The sequence below is a fragment of the Oncorhynchus gorbuscha genome, linkage group LG02 (assembly GCF_021184085.1).
Source record: "Oncorhynchus gorbuscha isolate QuinsamMale2020 ecotype Even-year linkage group LG02, OgorEven_v1.0, whole genome shotgun sequence".
In the NCBI taxonomy this organism is placed as follows: domain Eukaryota; kingdom Metazoa; phylum Chordata; class Actinopteri; order Salmoniformes; family Salmonidae; genus Oncorhynchus; species Oncorhynchus gorbuscha.
The window spans coordinates 46404010-46421103 of record NC_060174.1 but is presented as its reverse complement, the minus strand read 5'-3'; the positions used below and the strand labels follow the sequence as shown (position 1 = coordinate 46421103).

Genomic DNA, 17094 nt, shown 5'->3' with positions numbered 1-17094 from the left:
CTTGAATTTTCGATCAAAGCTCTAATCAAATTCAGACATAGGACTATGTATATACTTCATAATGCTTTAGAAGGAGACTTCTGGTTTTGGCGGGAAATACCGGGTTAACCAGGATAAAAATGACTTATTCTCAGGATGGAACATTTGTAAAATACCGGCAAAATATTAAACCCTAATCCTGACTTCAGGGCAATTTACTTTAGACTGAGATGTGAAGATCTTTGCAGAAATGTTGATAGACAAATAGGATGCTCTCCAGTGACTTCACTCAATAGGCCTATATACAAGTGGATTCTCCAGTGACTTCACTCTAATAGGCCTGTGGACGACAGTATATATACACTTAAAGGTAGACTTTGGGCACAAAAATGGACCAACTACGCCTCTTTCTCAATTTTCAAACAGAAATGGGTTGTCCCTTTGGTGGCTCATCGATGCTTCATTCTCGCTGCAACCAACATAGTTAGTTTGTTAGCTAAGCTAGCCGCTGTAGCTAGCCAGTAACTCCTCCAGTATGTGTTAACGTTATTTCACAGGATTTGTTTTTGGATGGAAGTTGCCGAGATCGGTAAGAAATGGCACTTCAGTAGCCAAATATCGTATTCAACATTTGTAATAATTTTTTATTCATCGGTTAAGCATAAAAATAAAAAAACAGGTATGATCAGTTATAGCGTAAAGCTGCTCTTTTGGTGTTTTGGCCCAAAATGGACCTTTAACATGGACAGTGCAGTCAACATATGCATGTATAAGAATGAAGATGAACAATAATAATGAATTTGAATAATTGGATAACTTCATGAAGTGACAAACTCAAACCTGTCATAGTCTCACAACTCTGTTATTGATCAAAAAGTAACGGGGTTGAGTTTTTCGCCTTAAAAATGGCCACTGCTGCTCATGTGGTGAACAGGAGACCACATGGCATGCATGCAATTGCATACATTGTTGCAATAAAAATAGTTTTGATAAGTAATAGTTCTCTTTATTTCATGTAACAGAGTTGAGTTGTTGAGCTTGATAACCCCATGCTTCAGCGGTCGCCTATAAATATTGTTCAGTCTAAAGTTTAGGGCTACGACTGCAATGAGACCAGACTGGGCTACGCGATGGTTTGACACGTTGGCGATTTCAATGTAACTACCAACGTAACAAAGATGTATTTAACAACCATTTAAAAGTGTAACAAAGTAACAGATCGCGTTCACACTGAACAGATGGATACATATAACACGTTGAACATTGCCTCAGTGCCTTAATTATTATTAGACCATGTTTCTCACCACTTATTAAGAAACCTGTCCGTGAAAGTGAAGTGACGAATTGGTGCTCCTATATTGTTCTATAATAACAACTAGCCGTTTTCGGTTCTGTAGCCTATAAGTGTACCACTACCTCCTACTCACTTCCCAAAACAGCGGGTCACCCGGTCTCGCTGGTTGAGGGGGGGTTGATTCACATGTCAAGTGGATGAAGCTGATGAGAGGAGACAACATGCAGTGCCACAATAGATTAATGCTTTGTGTCGCAGACGTCCTCTTGTTTTGTCTGTTTGCATTTGAATAGATGCCATTTTTTCAGTTATTTTAACGGACTGTCAGTGATACAAGGAATCAGAAATTATGTGAACCTAATTAACCTTAATTTCAAAGGTTGTTATTTAGTGTAGGAACATGTATTTCTATGGTTATACTGAAAAAAAGAACTGCATTTTAGCAAACTGAATAATTAATGTAACACCTTCACAAACCTGATCGACTTAATAAAGCAAGAGAAATCATTATAAAAAAAGGTCAAACAGAACATGCCAATACAATAGGCCTTCCTGACACTTTTGGAATCAAGACCTTCATGTCACTCAAACTACACACTGTAATTTCTCATGTGTCGTTACTTATGCTACCAGGGATAAAAATTGGTCTGGGGCGAGATCCTGCAGCTATACTCCAAATGAGCAGCCTGGCCTCAGACTAGACGTAACATAGTAAACATAAATATGTATGTTACCACACCAAATGTAACATAAGACAGGTCACTTAAGGCAAAAAACTAAAGAACGGTGGTTGGTTGGGGTGTTGCGTTACAGACATTAGCATTTTAGCAACTTTAACTACTTAATACTTTTTAGCTACTTTGCATGTTAGCTAACCCTTCCCCGAACCTTAACCCTTTAGCTAACCCGTCCTCTAACCTAGCTAACGTTAGCTACCTAACTAACCATACGAAACATGTCATATTAAACGGAATGTCTCAGATTTACGTACAGAATAATACAAAATGCTCTGAGACCAGCAGCCAGTAAGAGCCAGGTGCAGATCCCAGTACCTTTGGTTAAGCCAATTTTGCAATATCGAATGAAAATTGCTGCGCACATTTAATTTTCCTCAGCCAACAACACGGGTAACCAACAGCAAAATCAGAATGGTTTACCTATTCAATTGGTCAGCTTGTCGAACTCCATGCAAGAAATATTCCCCCAGAGGCGGTTGAAAATTTGCAAGTGCCAGAGGGAGAAACATCCATGCCCAGCGACTGCTCATTTAACTGTTACGGGAAAACACTTTTGAAAGCAGTTGATGGCCACTTAAAATAGCAGGGTCGCTGCTTTCTATTAGCCTACTAAATGTATTTCTGTGCACCATTTTCCAATATTCAGTTGGTCATAGTCTCTCAACTAGGCTACTTTATGGTGTGCCAAGCAGGTATAGTGAACATGAACACCACGAGAAACGTTTATTTTATTTCATTGTTTGGCAGTGACTGGCTGTCTCCTGAGACTCTTTGCAAAAAGGACCTGACAACAGAAATCCGGGAGATGGTGAAGAGTCTGCTGGATTCAATTGCGGCCACTACCTCCACTGGCAACCAGGACACCGGCGCAGCCTTCAAGAAAAGCTCAACCCAGAGACCCTTCGGAAGATTGAGACCCTGGGTGCATGACAAAAATGGCATGCCGGTGAAGAAACCAGAGATCTATTAGCAGATGACACACCTGGGCAACCACTGCTAGCCCACCTATTGCTGCAGCTACCCTACTATGCTGCTCAGACCATGTACTACAGCATCTGGCTGAGCTCCCCCCAGTACAAGTATGTATAGGTATACTGGAGAGGAGATTGAGGTGGACCCTCAATGAATACTTCACCATCAAGTACTTCATCAGGGAAAACATCCATCAAGGCACAAGCCTGGTCCGACATGGAGAAAAAAAAATAAAGCTCTGAAAAAAAAAGTGAAAAATATTGTGTATTTATTTGTTGACAGTTATAAGGTTGCAGGTCCATAAGTCCATGCCTTGCACATATGGATCCACAGTTACTGTACCTTAACACTGGAATTCTGACCATGGCTAAGAGTATCCCATTTTATTTAAACATAGATTATAAAAAGTGTATTAAAACGAGGACACTGATAAACACTTCAAGACAGAAACATCAATGCAGAAGCCAGGTCTTAGTTTTTTTTCCAATTCCATTTTCCAATTCATCAAGGCATAAACAGTCTTGCATTATTTAAATAATCAAGTCAGAATCCTTACACCTACTTTTCTGCCATACCATTAGGCCTATCCGATAGGCTACTCCTTTACAAGAAACTGTCCTTTGATAGGCCTAAGCATATTTCAGTAACATCACCCAAGCCTCAGCTCTCCCTCCCTCCCCTACCACCAAAGAAAATGGAGAACAAGCAACATACTTCAATTCAGGAAAAGTTATTTATTCTAAGAAATGTGCAGTATAGAAAATACTTCAGTCCATTTCCAAAATAATCTATGTCAGTCAGATGAAACATACAGGGTCTTTTTTGATGCTGCCATGCTACAGAGGTAAATGTCAACTGCTTAAAAACAAAAACAAACAACCAAAGACAACATTTATTAAAAAAGTCCAAATGTACAACATTTAAGAGCAAATAAATATGATTCACATTTAATCAAATCTAGATATTTTACTAGTGCAGACAAACTGGATGACAGTAGAAGTGGAGTGAGTGGCATACAGACTTCCATGTCTTGTGCAGACTACACATCAGCGACAACAAAGCTGCATAACAGTATGATAACCTCACAGACCATTTACAACTACACTGTCCATACATGGACAGCACAAATGATCACACTACCTACGAGAAGACCTCATCTAGAACTAAAAATCCCTAGCAAGTAAAACAATAAATCCTTAAACAGCAGGGTTCCCCAACTGGCTCGCGGGTGGTTTTATTTGGCCCCCCAAGTTTTCTGAGCAAAACTTGTTCCTAAGAATTCCCACGGATAATAGAGAGAGATACATGTGATCGTATACAAATGTAAGCAAGGTTTGAAATGATGTTTTAGGTGAAATATATATTTTGCGATCAAATTGCAGTATACAAATTATTTGTAATTATGTTCCGGCCCACCGACCATTCACTCAAGAAAGAAAATGGGCCTGCGGCTGAATCTAGTTGATGATCCCTGATATACAGTATCCTGGGACAAATCAAAAGTCTCACAGCTTCTAGTATTTTCGTATATTCATCCCTCCTAGAGCACATTTCCTGTTAATGCCACAGGTGTCTATAATTGAGGGAACTACACTGCCATCTCTATGCTGCCTAACACAGATCCAGTAGAACCACAGGGCTCAGGTTGTCTACTCACCTCACTGTGGCAGGAAGGCATGCAATCTATACAGCTGGTGAGACAAGATCATATTTAAAAGAGCCCTTTTCTGACGACCTCAGATATACGCCCTTTAACAACCCCACCGGCGGTAACACAAATAACCTTACAATAAAATGTTCCAAGGACGGGTCCGCTATACTTTAGTTCAGGACAGTAACATGACTTGGCACTGGGAAAATTAGACAGTCATGACAATAGTAGTGTTAGGCCATTTGTGTGCTGGGGACTGACTCTGGTGAGTGGAGGGACTTAGTGGATGCCAGTGGACTGGCTATGAGGTAGATTCATTTGTTGCAATCACTATACCTGTGGGGCTCACAGGCGCAACATGGATATGATAAGATGGGGAAGACTTCAATCTACACAGATTAATTGTTCAAAGACAAAAATCACTCACCGTGTACAGTACCAGTCGAAAGTTTGAACATACCTACTCATTCAAGGGTTTTTCTTTATATTGTAGAATAATAGTAAAGACATCAAAACTATGAACATATGGAATAATGTAGTAACCAAAAAAAGTGTTTAAATCAATATATTTCTTACATGTTTAAAAAAAAAAAAAGTTTAACTCAATAAAGTCCGTTAAGAACAAATTCTTATTTACAATGATGGCCTACCCCAGCCAAACCCGGACGACGCTGCACCAATTGTGTGCCGCTCTATGGGACTCCCAATCATGACCAGATGTGATACAGCCCTGGATTTTTTTTAGATCAAAGTAGCCACCCTTTGCCTTGATGAAAGCTTTGCATAGTCGTGGCATTCTCCCAACCAGCTTCATGAGGTAGTCAACTGGAATGCATTTCAATTAACAAGTGTGCCTTGTTAAAAGTTATTTTGTGGAATTTCTTTCCTTCTTAATGAATGAGTCGATTAGTTGTCTAGGGGTGGTATACATTAGCTAGCCCATGTTCATATTATGGCAAGAACAGCTCAAATAAGCATAGAGAAACAGTCCATCATTACTTTAAGACATGAAGCTCAGTCAATGGAGAAAATTGTGCAGTTGCAAAAACCATCAAGTGCTATGTTGAAACTGGCTCTCATAAGGACCACCACAGGAAAGGAAGACCCAGAGTTAGCTCTGCTGCAGAGGACAAGTTCATTAGAGTTAACTGCACCTCAGAAATTGCAGTCCAAATAAATGCTTCAGAGTTCAAGTAAGACATCAACATCAACTGTTCAGAGACCATGAAGGCCTGATTTCACATGGTCAAATTGCTGCAAAGAAATCACTACTAAAGGACACTAATAAGAAGATTTATTGGGCCAAGAAACACAAGCAATGGACATTAGAATGGTGGAAATCTGTCCTTTGGTCTGATGAGTTTGAGATTTTTGGTTTCAACCGAGGTCTTTTTGTGAGACGCAGAGCAGGTGAACGGATGATCTCCGCATGTCTAGTTCCCACCATGAAGCATGGTGGTGTGACGGTGGGGGTGCTTTGCTGGTGACACGGTCAGTGATTTATTTAGAATTCAAGGCACACTTAACCAGCATGGCTACCAGTGCATCCTGCAGTGACACACCACCCCATCTGGTTTGCTCTTTGTGGGACTATCATTTTATTTTCAACAGGACATTGACCCCACACACCTCCAGGCTGTGTAAGGGCTATTAGACCAAGGAGAGTGATTGAGTGCTGCATCGGATTACATGGCCTCCACAATCACCCGACCTCAACTCAATTGAGATGGTTTAGGATGAGTTGGACTGCAGAGTGAAGGAAAAACCAGGCAACAGGCGCTCAGTATATGTGGGAACTCCTTCAAGACTGATGGAAAAGCATTCCAGGTGAAACTGGTTGAGAGAATACCAAGAGTGTGCAAAGCTTTCATCAAGGCAAACGGTGGCTCACTTTGAAGAATTTCACATATTTGGATTTAACACTTTTTTGGTTAATGCATGATTTCATAGTTTTGATGTCTTCCTCACTATTATTCTACAATGTAGAACATAGTAAAAATAAAGAAAAACCCTTGAATGAGTAGGTGTCCTAACTTCTGACTGGTACTGTATAGTGGCAATGACAAGAGCAACAATATTAAACAAAAAACAAACTGGAATGTCGAAAAACTGAACTATTCCAATTAGTACAAAACGGAATAGATATTTTATTTAACCCCAAACAAAGCAAACAGGTTGGTGAGCAAGAGCCCCCCCCCACTGTCACAAGAGGACCAAAAATAACACAGAATCTTGCAAAAACAATATTGGTTTATCAGTTTCTTCACATAAAATTAGGTTGATTCATTTGTCACAATTCCAGTCATATTTTCTTGTCCTTCAAATAATTCATTAAAATACCCGTATAAAACTGTACACCCTGAGGACATATAAAAGGTTAATTGAATTGGGGAGGATGAAGCACTGACGTGAAGAAATAATCATGCATGGGTGCAATTGTGGATACAATCTTAACCGTTACGAATAGAATAATAAAACTCACCATAAAAGGGAGCGACAGTGGGACTACCATGTTAGGTGTTATTTTTCACCAAATGTATGGAATGCAATACATGGTCCAGGTTAAACGAAATGGGCTGTAAAGATGACAACATTAACATAAAAAAAGACCTTAGCATACATCAATTGTTGATTCTAACTCATGTTCACTTAGTGCGTATACCAACCAGCAGGACACATGGAAATGTGGAAAACCATCCATCATAATTCCCTAGTTTGAGACAAGAGGTCAACTACAGTGAAGAGTTACAGTTGAAGTTGAAAGTTAACATACACTTATGTCAGAGTCATTAAAACTCATTTTTCAACCACTCCACAAATTTATTGTTAACAAACTAGTTTTGGCAGGTCAGTTAGGACATCTACTTTGTGCATGACACAAGTAATTAATCCAACAATTGTCTACAGATTCCAGTGGGTCAGAAGTTACCATACACTAAGTTGACTGTGCCTTTAAACAGCTTGGAAAATTTCAGGAGATGTCATGGCTTTAGAAGCTTCTGATAGGCTAATTGACATAATTTGAGTCAATTAGAGGTGTACCTGTGGATGAATTTCAAGGCCGACCTTCAAACTCAGTGCCTCTTTGCTTGACATCATGGGAAAATCAAAAGAAATCAGCGAAGACCCCAGAAAAAAAATTGGAGACCTCAAGTCTGGTTCATCCTTGGGAGCAATTTCCAACAACAGCAAAGGACCTTGTGAAGATGCTGGAGGAAACAGGTACAAAAGTATCTATATCCACAGTAAAACGAGTCCTATGGCGACATAACCTGAAAGGCCGCTCAGCAAGGAAGAAGCCACTGCTCCAAAACTGCCATAAAAAAAGCCAGACTACGGTTTGCAACTGCACATGGGGACAAAGATCCTATTTTTGGAGAACTGTCCTCTGGTCTGATGAATCAAAATTAGAACTGTCTGGCCATAATGACCATCGTTATGTTTAGAGGAAAAGGGGATGCTTGCAAGCCGAAGAACACCATCCCAACCATGAAGCATGGAGATGGCAGCATCATGTTGTGGGGGTGCTTTGCTGCAGGAGGGACTGGTGCACTTCACAAAATAGATGGTATCATTAAGGAGGAAAATTATGTGGATATATTGAAGCAATATCTCAAGACATCAGTCAGGAAGTTAAAGCTTGGTCGCAAATGGGTCTTCCAAATGGACAATGACCCCAAGCATACTTCCAAAGTTGTGGCAAAATGGCTTAAGGACAACAATGTCAAGGTATTGGAGTGGCCAGTACAAAGCCCTGACCTCAATCCTATAGAAAATTGGTGAGCAGAACTGAAAAAGCTTGTGCGAGCAAGGAGGCCTACAAACCTGACTCAGTTACACCAGCTCTGTCAGGAGGAATGGGCCAAAATTCACCCAACTTATTGTGGGAAGCTTGTGGAAGGCCACCCGAAACGTTTGACCCAAGTTAAACAATTGAAAAGGCAATGCTACCAAATACTAATTGAGTGTATGTAAACTTCTGACCCACTGGGAATGTGACGAAATAAATAAATAATTCTCTACCTTGTTCTCCATCTTATTCTGACATATCACATTCTTAAAATAAAGTAGTGATCCTAACTGACTTAAGACAGGGAATTGTTACTAGATTTAAACGTCAGGAATTGTGAAAAACTGAGTTTAAATGCATTTGGCTAAGGTGTATGTAAACTTCCAACTTCGACTAATATATATATATAAAACAAGCACCAACGTAAAAATTCCAAGGCCACTCCAGTATGTGTAGACTATCCCTAGTGCATAGCAGAGAAGGCTCTCTGCAGGTCTATATCTATCGTTCACACATTCAACAAAAAGTAAACGGCAAGGCCCGTCTGTCGACAGGGTTCTGATGACGGCTTCTCTTCAGTCTTAAAGTTTCTCCTTTTCTACACCTGAGTTTAAAAACGTTTGTGGAAAAAACCCCAAAGAAACAATAACACCAGCCCCCTCTTCTCATCACCGGATCCATTTTTCTCTTCTGTAGAGGTTTGGACAGGACCGAAGGGGCTGAAGGTCCATAGGAGAGCTATAGTCAGGGGAAGAGCCTTCCTCCAGACAAAACCCAATGACCAGTAGCTTTGTCCAACCAGTGTGAGGCTGCAGATAGAGGAGCAGGATCTCCAGATGTTCTTGCAGGAAGGGACCAGCTGTACACACAGTCTGAACTGGAAGTCCACTGGCAGACAGAGCCATGTCTCTGCATAGAGGCAGTCTCAGTGAGGGTTCCACATGAAGCAGACAGACAGCCGCCCGAGGGGCAAAGAACTCATTCCCTAAAGAGATTCTCAAATAAATATGTTTCCCTTGTCTGCACACACTGCATATCTTCTGTCTGATGCAGTGAGAGCAGTAGTTACTGGTGCCCCTTGACACAGACAGACAGAGAAAAGACAACGGCCAAGACTCCATTTTGAGCCGCTCCACAGCAGAGATCATCATGGTTCCAACAGCACAGTCACATTTAAAGGCTTATGACAGGAGACACACAGGCAACCACACGGGTTATCGTCATGGATGGATGAAATGCAGGCACTGCTTTGTGTACAGGTGTTTGTTGCTTTTGTCCTTCATCTGGATTGTGGGGAAAAGGAATGAAAAAAAGGAGATTAATCATTGAAACATGACAGGGATTCGGAAATATTGATTGGTGATAGCCCTTAACCCTCCGCCGCCTTTGAATAATCACTCACCCTGCTCCCACAGAGTTGCTCAAACTCCCTGTTTACTGCTGGGACCACTGGGAGACATCATCTGCTGCCTACAACATTACATAATAGATATCAGTGACCTCCTCTTCCAAGCCATCAAAGCAAAATAACAAATTAACAGTTAGAATCTCCAGTGTAGCTCTTTCTTACCCTGGGTGAAGGAAGTGTTCGGGCGCCAGGCCTCTCTGCTGGACCATCATGCCCTGGAAGTGGCCTCCGGCCTGGGGATGTCTGTACATGGCCATGCGGGTCTGCCCCGGGGGAAAGGGAAGGTGCTGGGGCCGGTGCAGGGCTTCCATGAGGTGGGGGTGGGGTCTCTGCGGGGCGTAGTGTCCACTGGGGTAACCTGGCTGGTTGGGGTATGGAGCATGGGACATCATGTGGGGAGGCGGGGCCCCGCCCTGCTGCATCCCAGTATGCACTGCTCGGGAATCGTACAGGAAGTTGGCCATGCGAGGTGGGGGCTGGGCACTCCGGCGGCGTGCGGCAGCGTTGTGGCTGTCCAGGTCCAGGATCTCTTTGGGGCTCTCTGGCCGCTCCGAGCTCTCCTCCACCAGAGCAGGCTGATGCTTCACAGGGCTGCCAGCCTCCCTACTCTCCTTCTCCACAGATCCTCCACGGGGGCCCTCGGGCAGGGGATTGGGGGACATCAGGCTGCCCCCGGAGCCTTCAGAGCCCAGGGGGGAGCCCATGCTGCTGCCCTCCTTCAGGCGCCCATTGACGTTGGCACTAGTTGCAGGCAGGTAGGTGTTGGAGGGCATGGGGTGGCGAGGCTGGTACTGCTGCTGCCTGTGCCACTCCTCGGAGGGGTAGCCCCCCCGGATGTTGCCCGGGGGCTGGGGGTAGAAGTGTTGCTGCTGGTACTGGGGGTACATGTTAGGGTGGCCCTGGGGATGCTGCTGCTGGGCCATGTGGTATGGATAGGCAGCTCCTTGCTGGTGGTAGGTGGGGTAGCCGGCAGGGTTATGGTGGGGGTTCATGGTCTGGGGAACAGATTGGTTCGGGTAAGGCTGTTGATTTGAAGGGGGCATGGGTTTGCCCATAGGTTGACCATAGTGCAGATGTGTTGGGCTGCCCATGCCATATTGACACATGGCTCCATTGACCTGGCCCTGGGAGTGGGGAGGCATGGCTGGGTTGTGACCAGGTGCCAGTCCCCTTGGCCCCTGGTTACCGGGTTGTGTCTGTTGTGCCTTGGGACTGAACGACTGTTGTTTATAGATGCCATTTGGAGGTCCAGACTTCATCATGCTGGAGTTACCAGAACTGTCTCCAGAGTCCCTCCTGCTAGTGGGCTCGCTTGGCCTCTGGTCATCTGGGCTGGGCTGGGGAGGCAACTGGGACACAGGGTGGCTGGGGGGCAGGGAGGTGAGAGGTGCTGGCTGGGTTGGACCGGGGCCAGGCTGGGCCCCCTGGGGGGCGCTCTGTGGCATTCCATGCATGGAGATTGGTTGAGGAACATTCTGCGCCACATGTGGAGGTGTGTTCTGAGAGTTTTGTTGGTGGGGGTTATGGGATCCTTGCTGTGGGGCATTTCGAGTGATATGTTGAGGGATGTTTTGTTGCTGTGCATTCTGGGTATTGTGCTGATGGGCGTTCTGAAGACAAGTGGCATTCTCTAGGATTTGCTGGGGGGGGCTCTGGGTAATATGCTGTGGAGTATTCTGGGAGTGACGAGAGTTCTGGGAGTGAGGTGCATTGTGTGGGTGAGGAGGATGAACAATGGAAGGGTTGTTCTGATGAGGGGGAGTCTGGCTGACAGATTGTCCTCTGCTCTCCCCCTCTTGGTTGTTGTTTGTCTCTGAGCTCTGTGGGAGTCCCAGCCCAGACGCAGCCTGCTCCCGGGTCCCGCTAACCCTCTCCTGTGATCTGCCCCAGTTTGGAGCAGAGGGGCTCTGCATGCCCCGAGTGGGGCGACTGGGAGGCTCTGTGGGACAGGGGAACGAGGTGTGTTCCTGTTCAGATGGGACGGGGGTTACCAGAGCTCCTGCATGGTTGTTGGATGTTTTGGGATCTGACGTGGACCCTGTCAAGACAGATCATTTAGTGAGTGGAAGGTTGTTACAGTGAAAACAAAGTATCGATTTGTCGAACAGCATCTGAATGAATGCCGCAAGACTGAGAGCGTGTCGTATTACATTTCCTGGCACAGACTCAAAATGGTCAAATTAATTGATACACAAAATTAACAAAACAATCTATGATTACATTTAAGTTAAAAATGTTGAGTTCATCCTTCCATATCAAAACATCTTGCTAGGGTAGCTGCAGTGCTAATTTCATCAACAAAGAGTCACGGAAATACATTTTTTAGTGGTAATTGACCAGACTAAATAGACCCAGAGGAAAAAAAAAAAAAAGACTAAATCATCTTTGACTAGAATCTGACTTACGTAGACTGGACAATAGTTTTTGGAGAGATTGAGAGCTTTTTATGACATTAGTAAAATTGTAAGGCTTTCTCATTGCAATGTTGCACTGCGGTAGTGTTGTCACAATACCAGAATTTTGACTTTGATACCAGGTTTAATATCACGATACTCGATACCAAAATAACAGTTGATAGCGAAACGATACCACAGCAAAAAATAATAAAAAATACATTTAAAAAAGGGTATTAGTTAGACAGAATAACCACTGGGATATATATATATATATATTACATTGAACAATTTCTTGATAACTGTTAGACCAATTAAAATAAACAGAATATCTATTATTAAAACATTTTACCCCCTTTTCGTGATAGCCAATTGCAATCTTTTTTCATCGCTGCAACTCCCGAACGGGCTTGGGAGAGGCGAAGGTCGAGTCATGTAACTTCCAAAACATCACCTGCCAAACCGCACTTCTTAACACCCTCCCGCTTCACCCGGATGCCAGCCGCACCAATGTGTCGGAGGAAACACTGTCCAACCAACGACCGAGGTCAAACCTGCAGGTGCCCAGCCCGCCACAAGAAGTCACTAGAGCGCAATGAGCCAAGTAAAGCACCTCCTGCCAAACCCGGACGATGCTGGGCCAATTGTGCACCACCCTATGGGACTCCCGATCACAGCCTGTTGTGATCCAGCCCGGGATCGAATCCGGGTCTGTAGTGACGCCTCTTAGCACTGCCACTCGGGAGGCCCACAAAATCTCAACTGTTTCATTAGACCTGTGATTCAGGAAAGCGATATAACTGATTATATAAATAGTTTAGTGCCAAAACTACATAAAAAACACCTTTAAGCTCATTTCTGAAGCTTCTATATTGCAATAGTCTACACGCCATAGAAATACTATGGATTTTACACAGCATACTACGATTCCCAGAGTGCATTTCAACTCCCAAGGTGTAACGCTCCACCTAGGGCTGCTGGCTGGCTAGTGGCTACTGCTACTAATCCCAGACAAATGCGAAGTAGTCTAAATATATTGCTGTCATTGCTAAGTTGAGTGCATTTCACGTTACTTTAGGGTTGTAATCATATTATAATGCTCAGTACTCACATGAATGTCACGCTGAATAAATGTTCATGGCATTGTCACTCAGTTATAATTTAGTTGCTAGTAGAATAGCAGTACAATGCAAATGTCATGTCTAAAATAGTTTGTCGTTTTGCCACGCAACATCCCTTGCACTGCTTTAGAACACCTTTTGCATAGTTGTTTCGGTGGGCTTGCCCTCACCATCTGCTCTGTAAGCAAAGTATTCCCAAAGTTTGCTTCTGGAGTCTGTCAGCTGCGTGCGCAAGCACCCTGGCCAGCTTACTACTGCCCCCTTGAAGATTCAAAACAAATTACCAGACAAACTATCCTCTCAATCCGTATATGACATGAGATATTTGACAGAAGTACTGAAAGTAACAAAAATTCTAGTAAGCAAACTGTTTTTCATGTTCTAGTATTGAAAAAGGGACAAAGTTTCATGCCCAGGTCATTCACGAGTCACCTCGTTGCCTGGCAGGGTTGCCATGTCCGCGGTTTTCCGGCTAAATTGGGAGACTTTGAAAACTGTTGTGGATGAAAATGTATTTGTCGCAGGTTGCAGGTTTTTAGGCCACTTCTAAATTGCACCGTGGCCGCCATGGCATTTAAAAATAAAATGAAAAATATAATAATTTCACTTTGACCAGCTGCTGCTCACTGTCAGGCAGGCCATTGCTGAGTGTTGTTGTGGGGAGGGAGGGGGAGGGCCGTGTGTGTGTGCGTGCGTTGAGCACAGCAATAGGTAGCTGAGTCACGTGACTGAGAGGAGAGCAGCACGCCACAGTTTCTAAACCCAGCGGCCCAACATTGCGAGACGTCCAGGGAAGCTTGCGAAACAGGCAAAGCCGGGGTTAGGTGTCAATGAGAAAAGTGAAGAATTCTTCCTTAACAGAAATGTAATAATGTGTCCCTGAACAAAAAGAGAGAGGGGGGAGGGGTCAAAATCAAAAGTAACAGTCAGCTGCATTAAGTACTACAGTGCATCTCCTCATGGACTGCACCAGATTTGCCAGTTCTTGCTGCGAGATGTTACCCCACTCTTCCACCAAGGCACCTGCAAGTTCCCGGACATTTCTGGGGGGAATGGCCCTAGCCCTCACCCTCTGATCCAACAGGTCCCAGACGTGCTCAATGGGATTGCGATCTGGGCCCTTCGCTGGCCATGGCAGAACACTGACATTCCTGTTTTGCAGGAAATCACGCACAGAACAAGCAGTATGGCTGGTGGCATTGTCATGCTGGAGGGTCATGTCAGGATGAGCCTGCAGGCAGGGTACCTCATGAGGGAGGAGGATATCTTCCCTGTAACGCACAGTGTTGAGATTGCCTGCAATGACAACAAGCGCAGCCTGATGATGCTGTGACACCACCTCAGACCTTCCACCTCCAAATTGATCCCGCTAGAGTACCGGCCTCTGTAACGCTCTTTCCTTTGACGATAAACACGAATCCGACCATCCCCCCTGGTGAGACAAAACCGTGACTCAGTGAAGAGCACTTTTTGCCAGTCCTGTCTAGTCCAGCGACAGTGGGTTTGTGCCCATAGGCGACGTTGTTGCCGGTGATGTCCGGTGAGGACCTGCCTTACAACAGGCCTACAAGCACTCAGTCCAGCCTCTCTCAGCATATTGCGGACAGTCTGAGCACTGATGGAGGGATTGTGCGTTCCTGGTGTAACTGCGGCAGTTGTTGTTGCCATCCTGTACCTGTCCCGCAGGTGTGATGTTAGGACGTACCAATCCTGTGCAGGTGTGATGTTCGAACGTACCAATCCTGTGCAGGTGTTGTTACACGGTGTCTGCCATTGCGAGGACGATCACCTGTCCGTTCTGCAGCGTGGTCCTTCACAGAATCCCCCCCAAAATAATTTTGTCCCCCTACACCAGTCGTGATCACGACACGCAGGTTAAAATATCAAAACAAACTCTGAACCAATTACATTAATTTGGGGACAGGTCGAAAAGCATTAAACATTTATGGCAATATAGCTAGTTAGCTTGCTGTTGCTAGCCAATTTGTCCTGGATATAAACATTAGGTTGTTATTTTACCTAAAATGCACAAGGTCCTCTACTCCCACAATTAATCCACACATAAAACGGTCAACCAAATAATTTCTAGTCATCTCTCCTCCTTCCAGGCTTTTTCATATTTGAACTTGTATGGCATCTCAACTTTAATAGTATTACCACGACAACCGGCAACACAATTCATCTTTCAATCACCCACTTAGGTATAACCAATGAGGAGATGGCACATGGGTACCTGCTTCTATAAACCAATGAGGAGATGGGAGAGGCAGGACTTGCAGCGCAATCTGCATCAGAAATAGAAATTACTTTTATTTTAGCCCTTGGCAACGCAGATGCTCGTTGACACGTGCGAGCAGATTGCTACATTTATTTTGCCACACACGTGACGCGAGCGGTGTAGTCAATGTATTAGGTGCCTCACAGTACGGACATTGCAATTTATTTCCCTGGCCACATCTGCAGTCCTCATGCCTCCTTGCAGCATGTCTAAGCACGTTCACGCAGATGAGCAGGGACCCTGGGCATCCTTCTTTTGGTGTTTTTCAGTGTCAGTAGAAAGGCCTCTTTAGTGTCTTACATTTTCATAACTGTGACCTTAATTGCCTACCGTCTGTAAGCTGTTGGTGTCTTAACGACCGTTCCACAGGTGCATGTTCATTAATTGTTTATGGTTCATTGAACAAGCATGGAAAACAGTGTTTAAACCATTTACAATTAAGATATGTGAAGTTAATTGGACTTTTATGAATTATCTTTGAAAGACAGGGTACTGAAAAAGGGACGTTTCTTTTTTTGCTGAGTTTATATATACACACAATCAGATAATAACAGATTGATAATGCTAGCTAGTTAGGTTGCAGTAAACTATCAGAAATAATTTTGATTAGGCCTACAATACAGTTACAATATGTGAAGGGGCAGGGCTCCAGACTGCTACCATTTAGTTGCCTTTTGCAACCCTTTGACTTGGCTGTGCGAGTTACATTTTTAATTGGTTGCGTCAGTGCGAGCTGAACAGTCATTATGTCTACATGACCACCTCACTCCAAAGTTGTAAAACATACTAATTTCTGTCTGTTAAAACAATAAAGTGCATTATCCTCATAATTCCTGTAATGAGAGAGTGTCTGCCCAGCCCCTAGGCCTGTTTGGCTGGGGCCTGCTGCTGTGATGAGTGAGCCACTTGGTGCTCTTAGGGAAGAAAAGGCTTCCGATTGTATAACACTTCAAAATCCAATTGTGGGAAATACAACTACTGTTGTTCTCAGCTTTCTGTGGGTAGGATTTGTATTTGTCATCTCTTAATATTGAGCTCAATATCAACTATTTTACAACCAAGATATCTGATATGGCTTTAAGATATGAACCGCAAACTGCGCAATAGCAATTGTGCGTGCATAGGGTAGAAGGCTACAACTTCAAAGTTCTTTTAGGACATTAAATGTACTGTTAGATTAATACAGCACTACTGGTAGTGGGTATTATATTTAGCGTTAGCGATCTAGCTGTGTTTTGAGTTCTCACTTCCTCATGTGGTGAATTAGCCCCAAAATAAATGTTCCTATGATAAAGTGCATGTAAAAATGTAGCTATATCTCTATTGAACAAGAAAATTATGAACTTTCTGGAGCCCTACTTTAACAGTAAAATATAACAACACCTTACTGTCAACCCACAATTCATGACAATCATTGGGTTAGTTTGCAGATAAAAATACCTTGAATATTGTTTGATGCCGTGAAAAAATA

General features: G+C 43.6%; 1 protein-coding gene across 1 annotated transcript in view; it reads right to left on the bottom strand.

Moving 5' to 3' along the window:
• Positions 1–8723: 8723 nt before the first annotated feature.
• Positions 8724–17094, bottom strand: part of LOC124003086 (cat eye syndrome critical region protein 2 homolog) — a 66300-nt gene continuing 57929 nt past the window's right edge. The window contains exons 17-19 of the mRNA XM_046311137.1: positions 9994–11869; positions 9826–9893; positions 8724–9706 (exon numbers count right to left, since the gene is read on the bottom strand). Coding sequence (XP_046167093.1) covers positions 9845–9893; positions 9994–11869 — 1925 coding nt within the window. The 3' untranslated portion in view covers positions 8724–9706; positions 9826–9844. The remainder of the gene's footprint in view (positions 9707–9825; positions 9894–9993; positions 11870–17094) is intronic.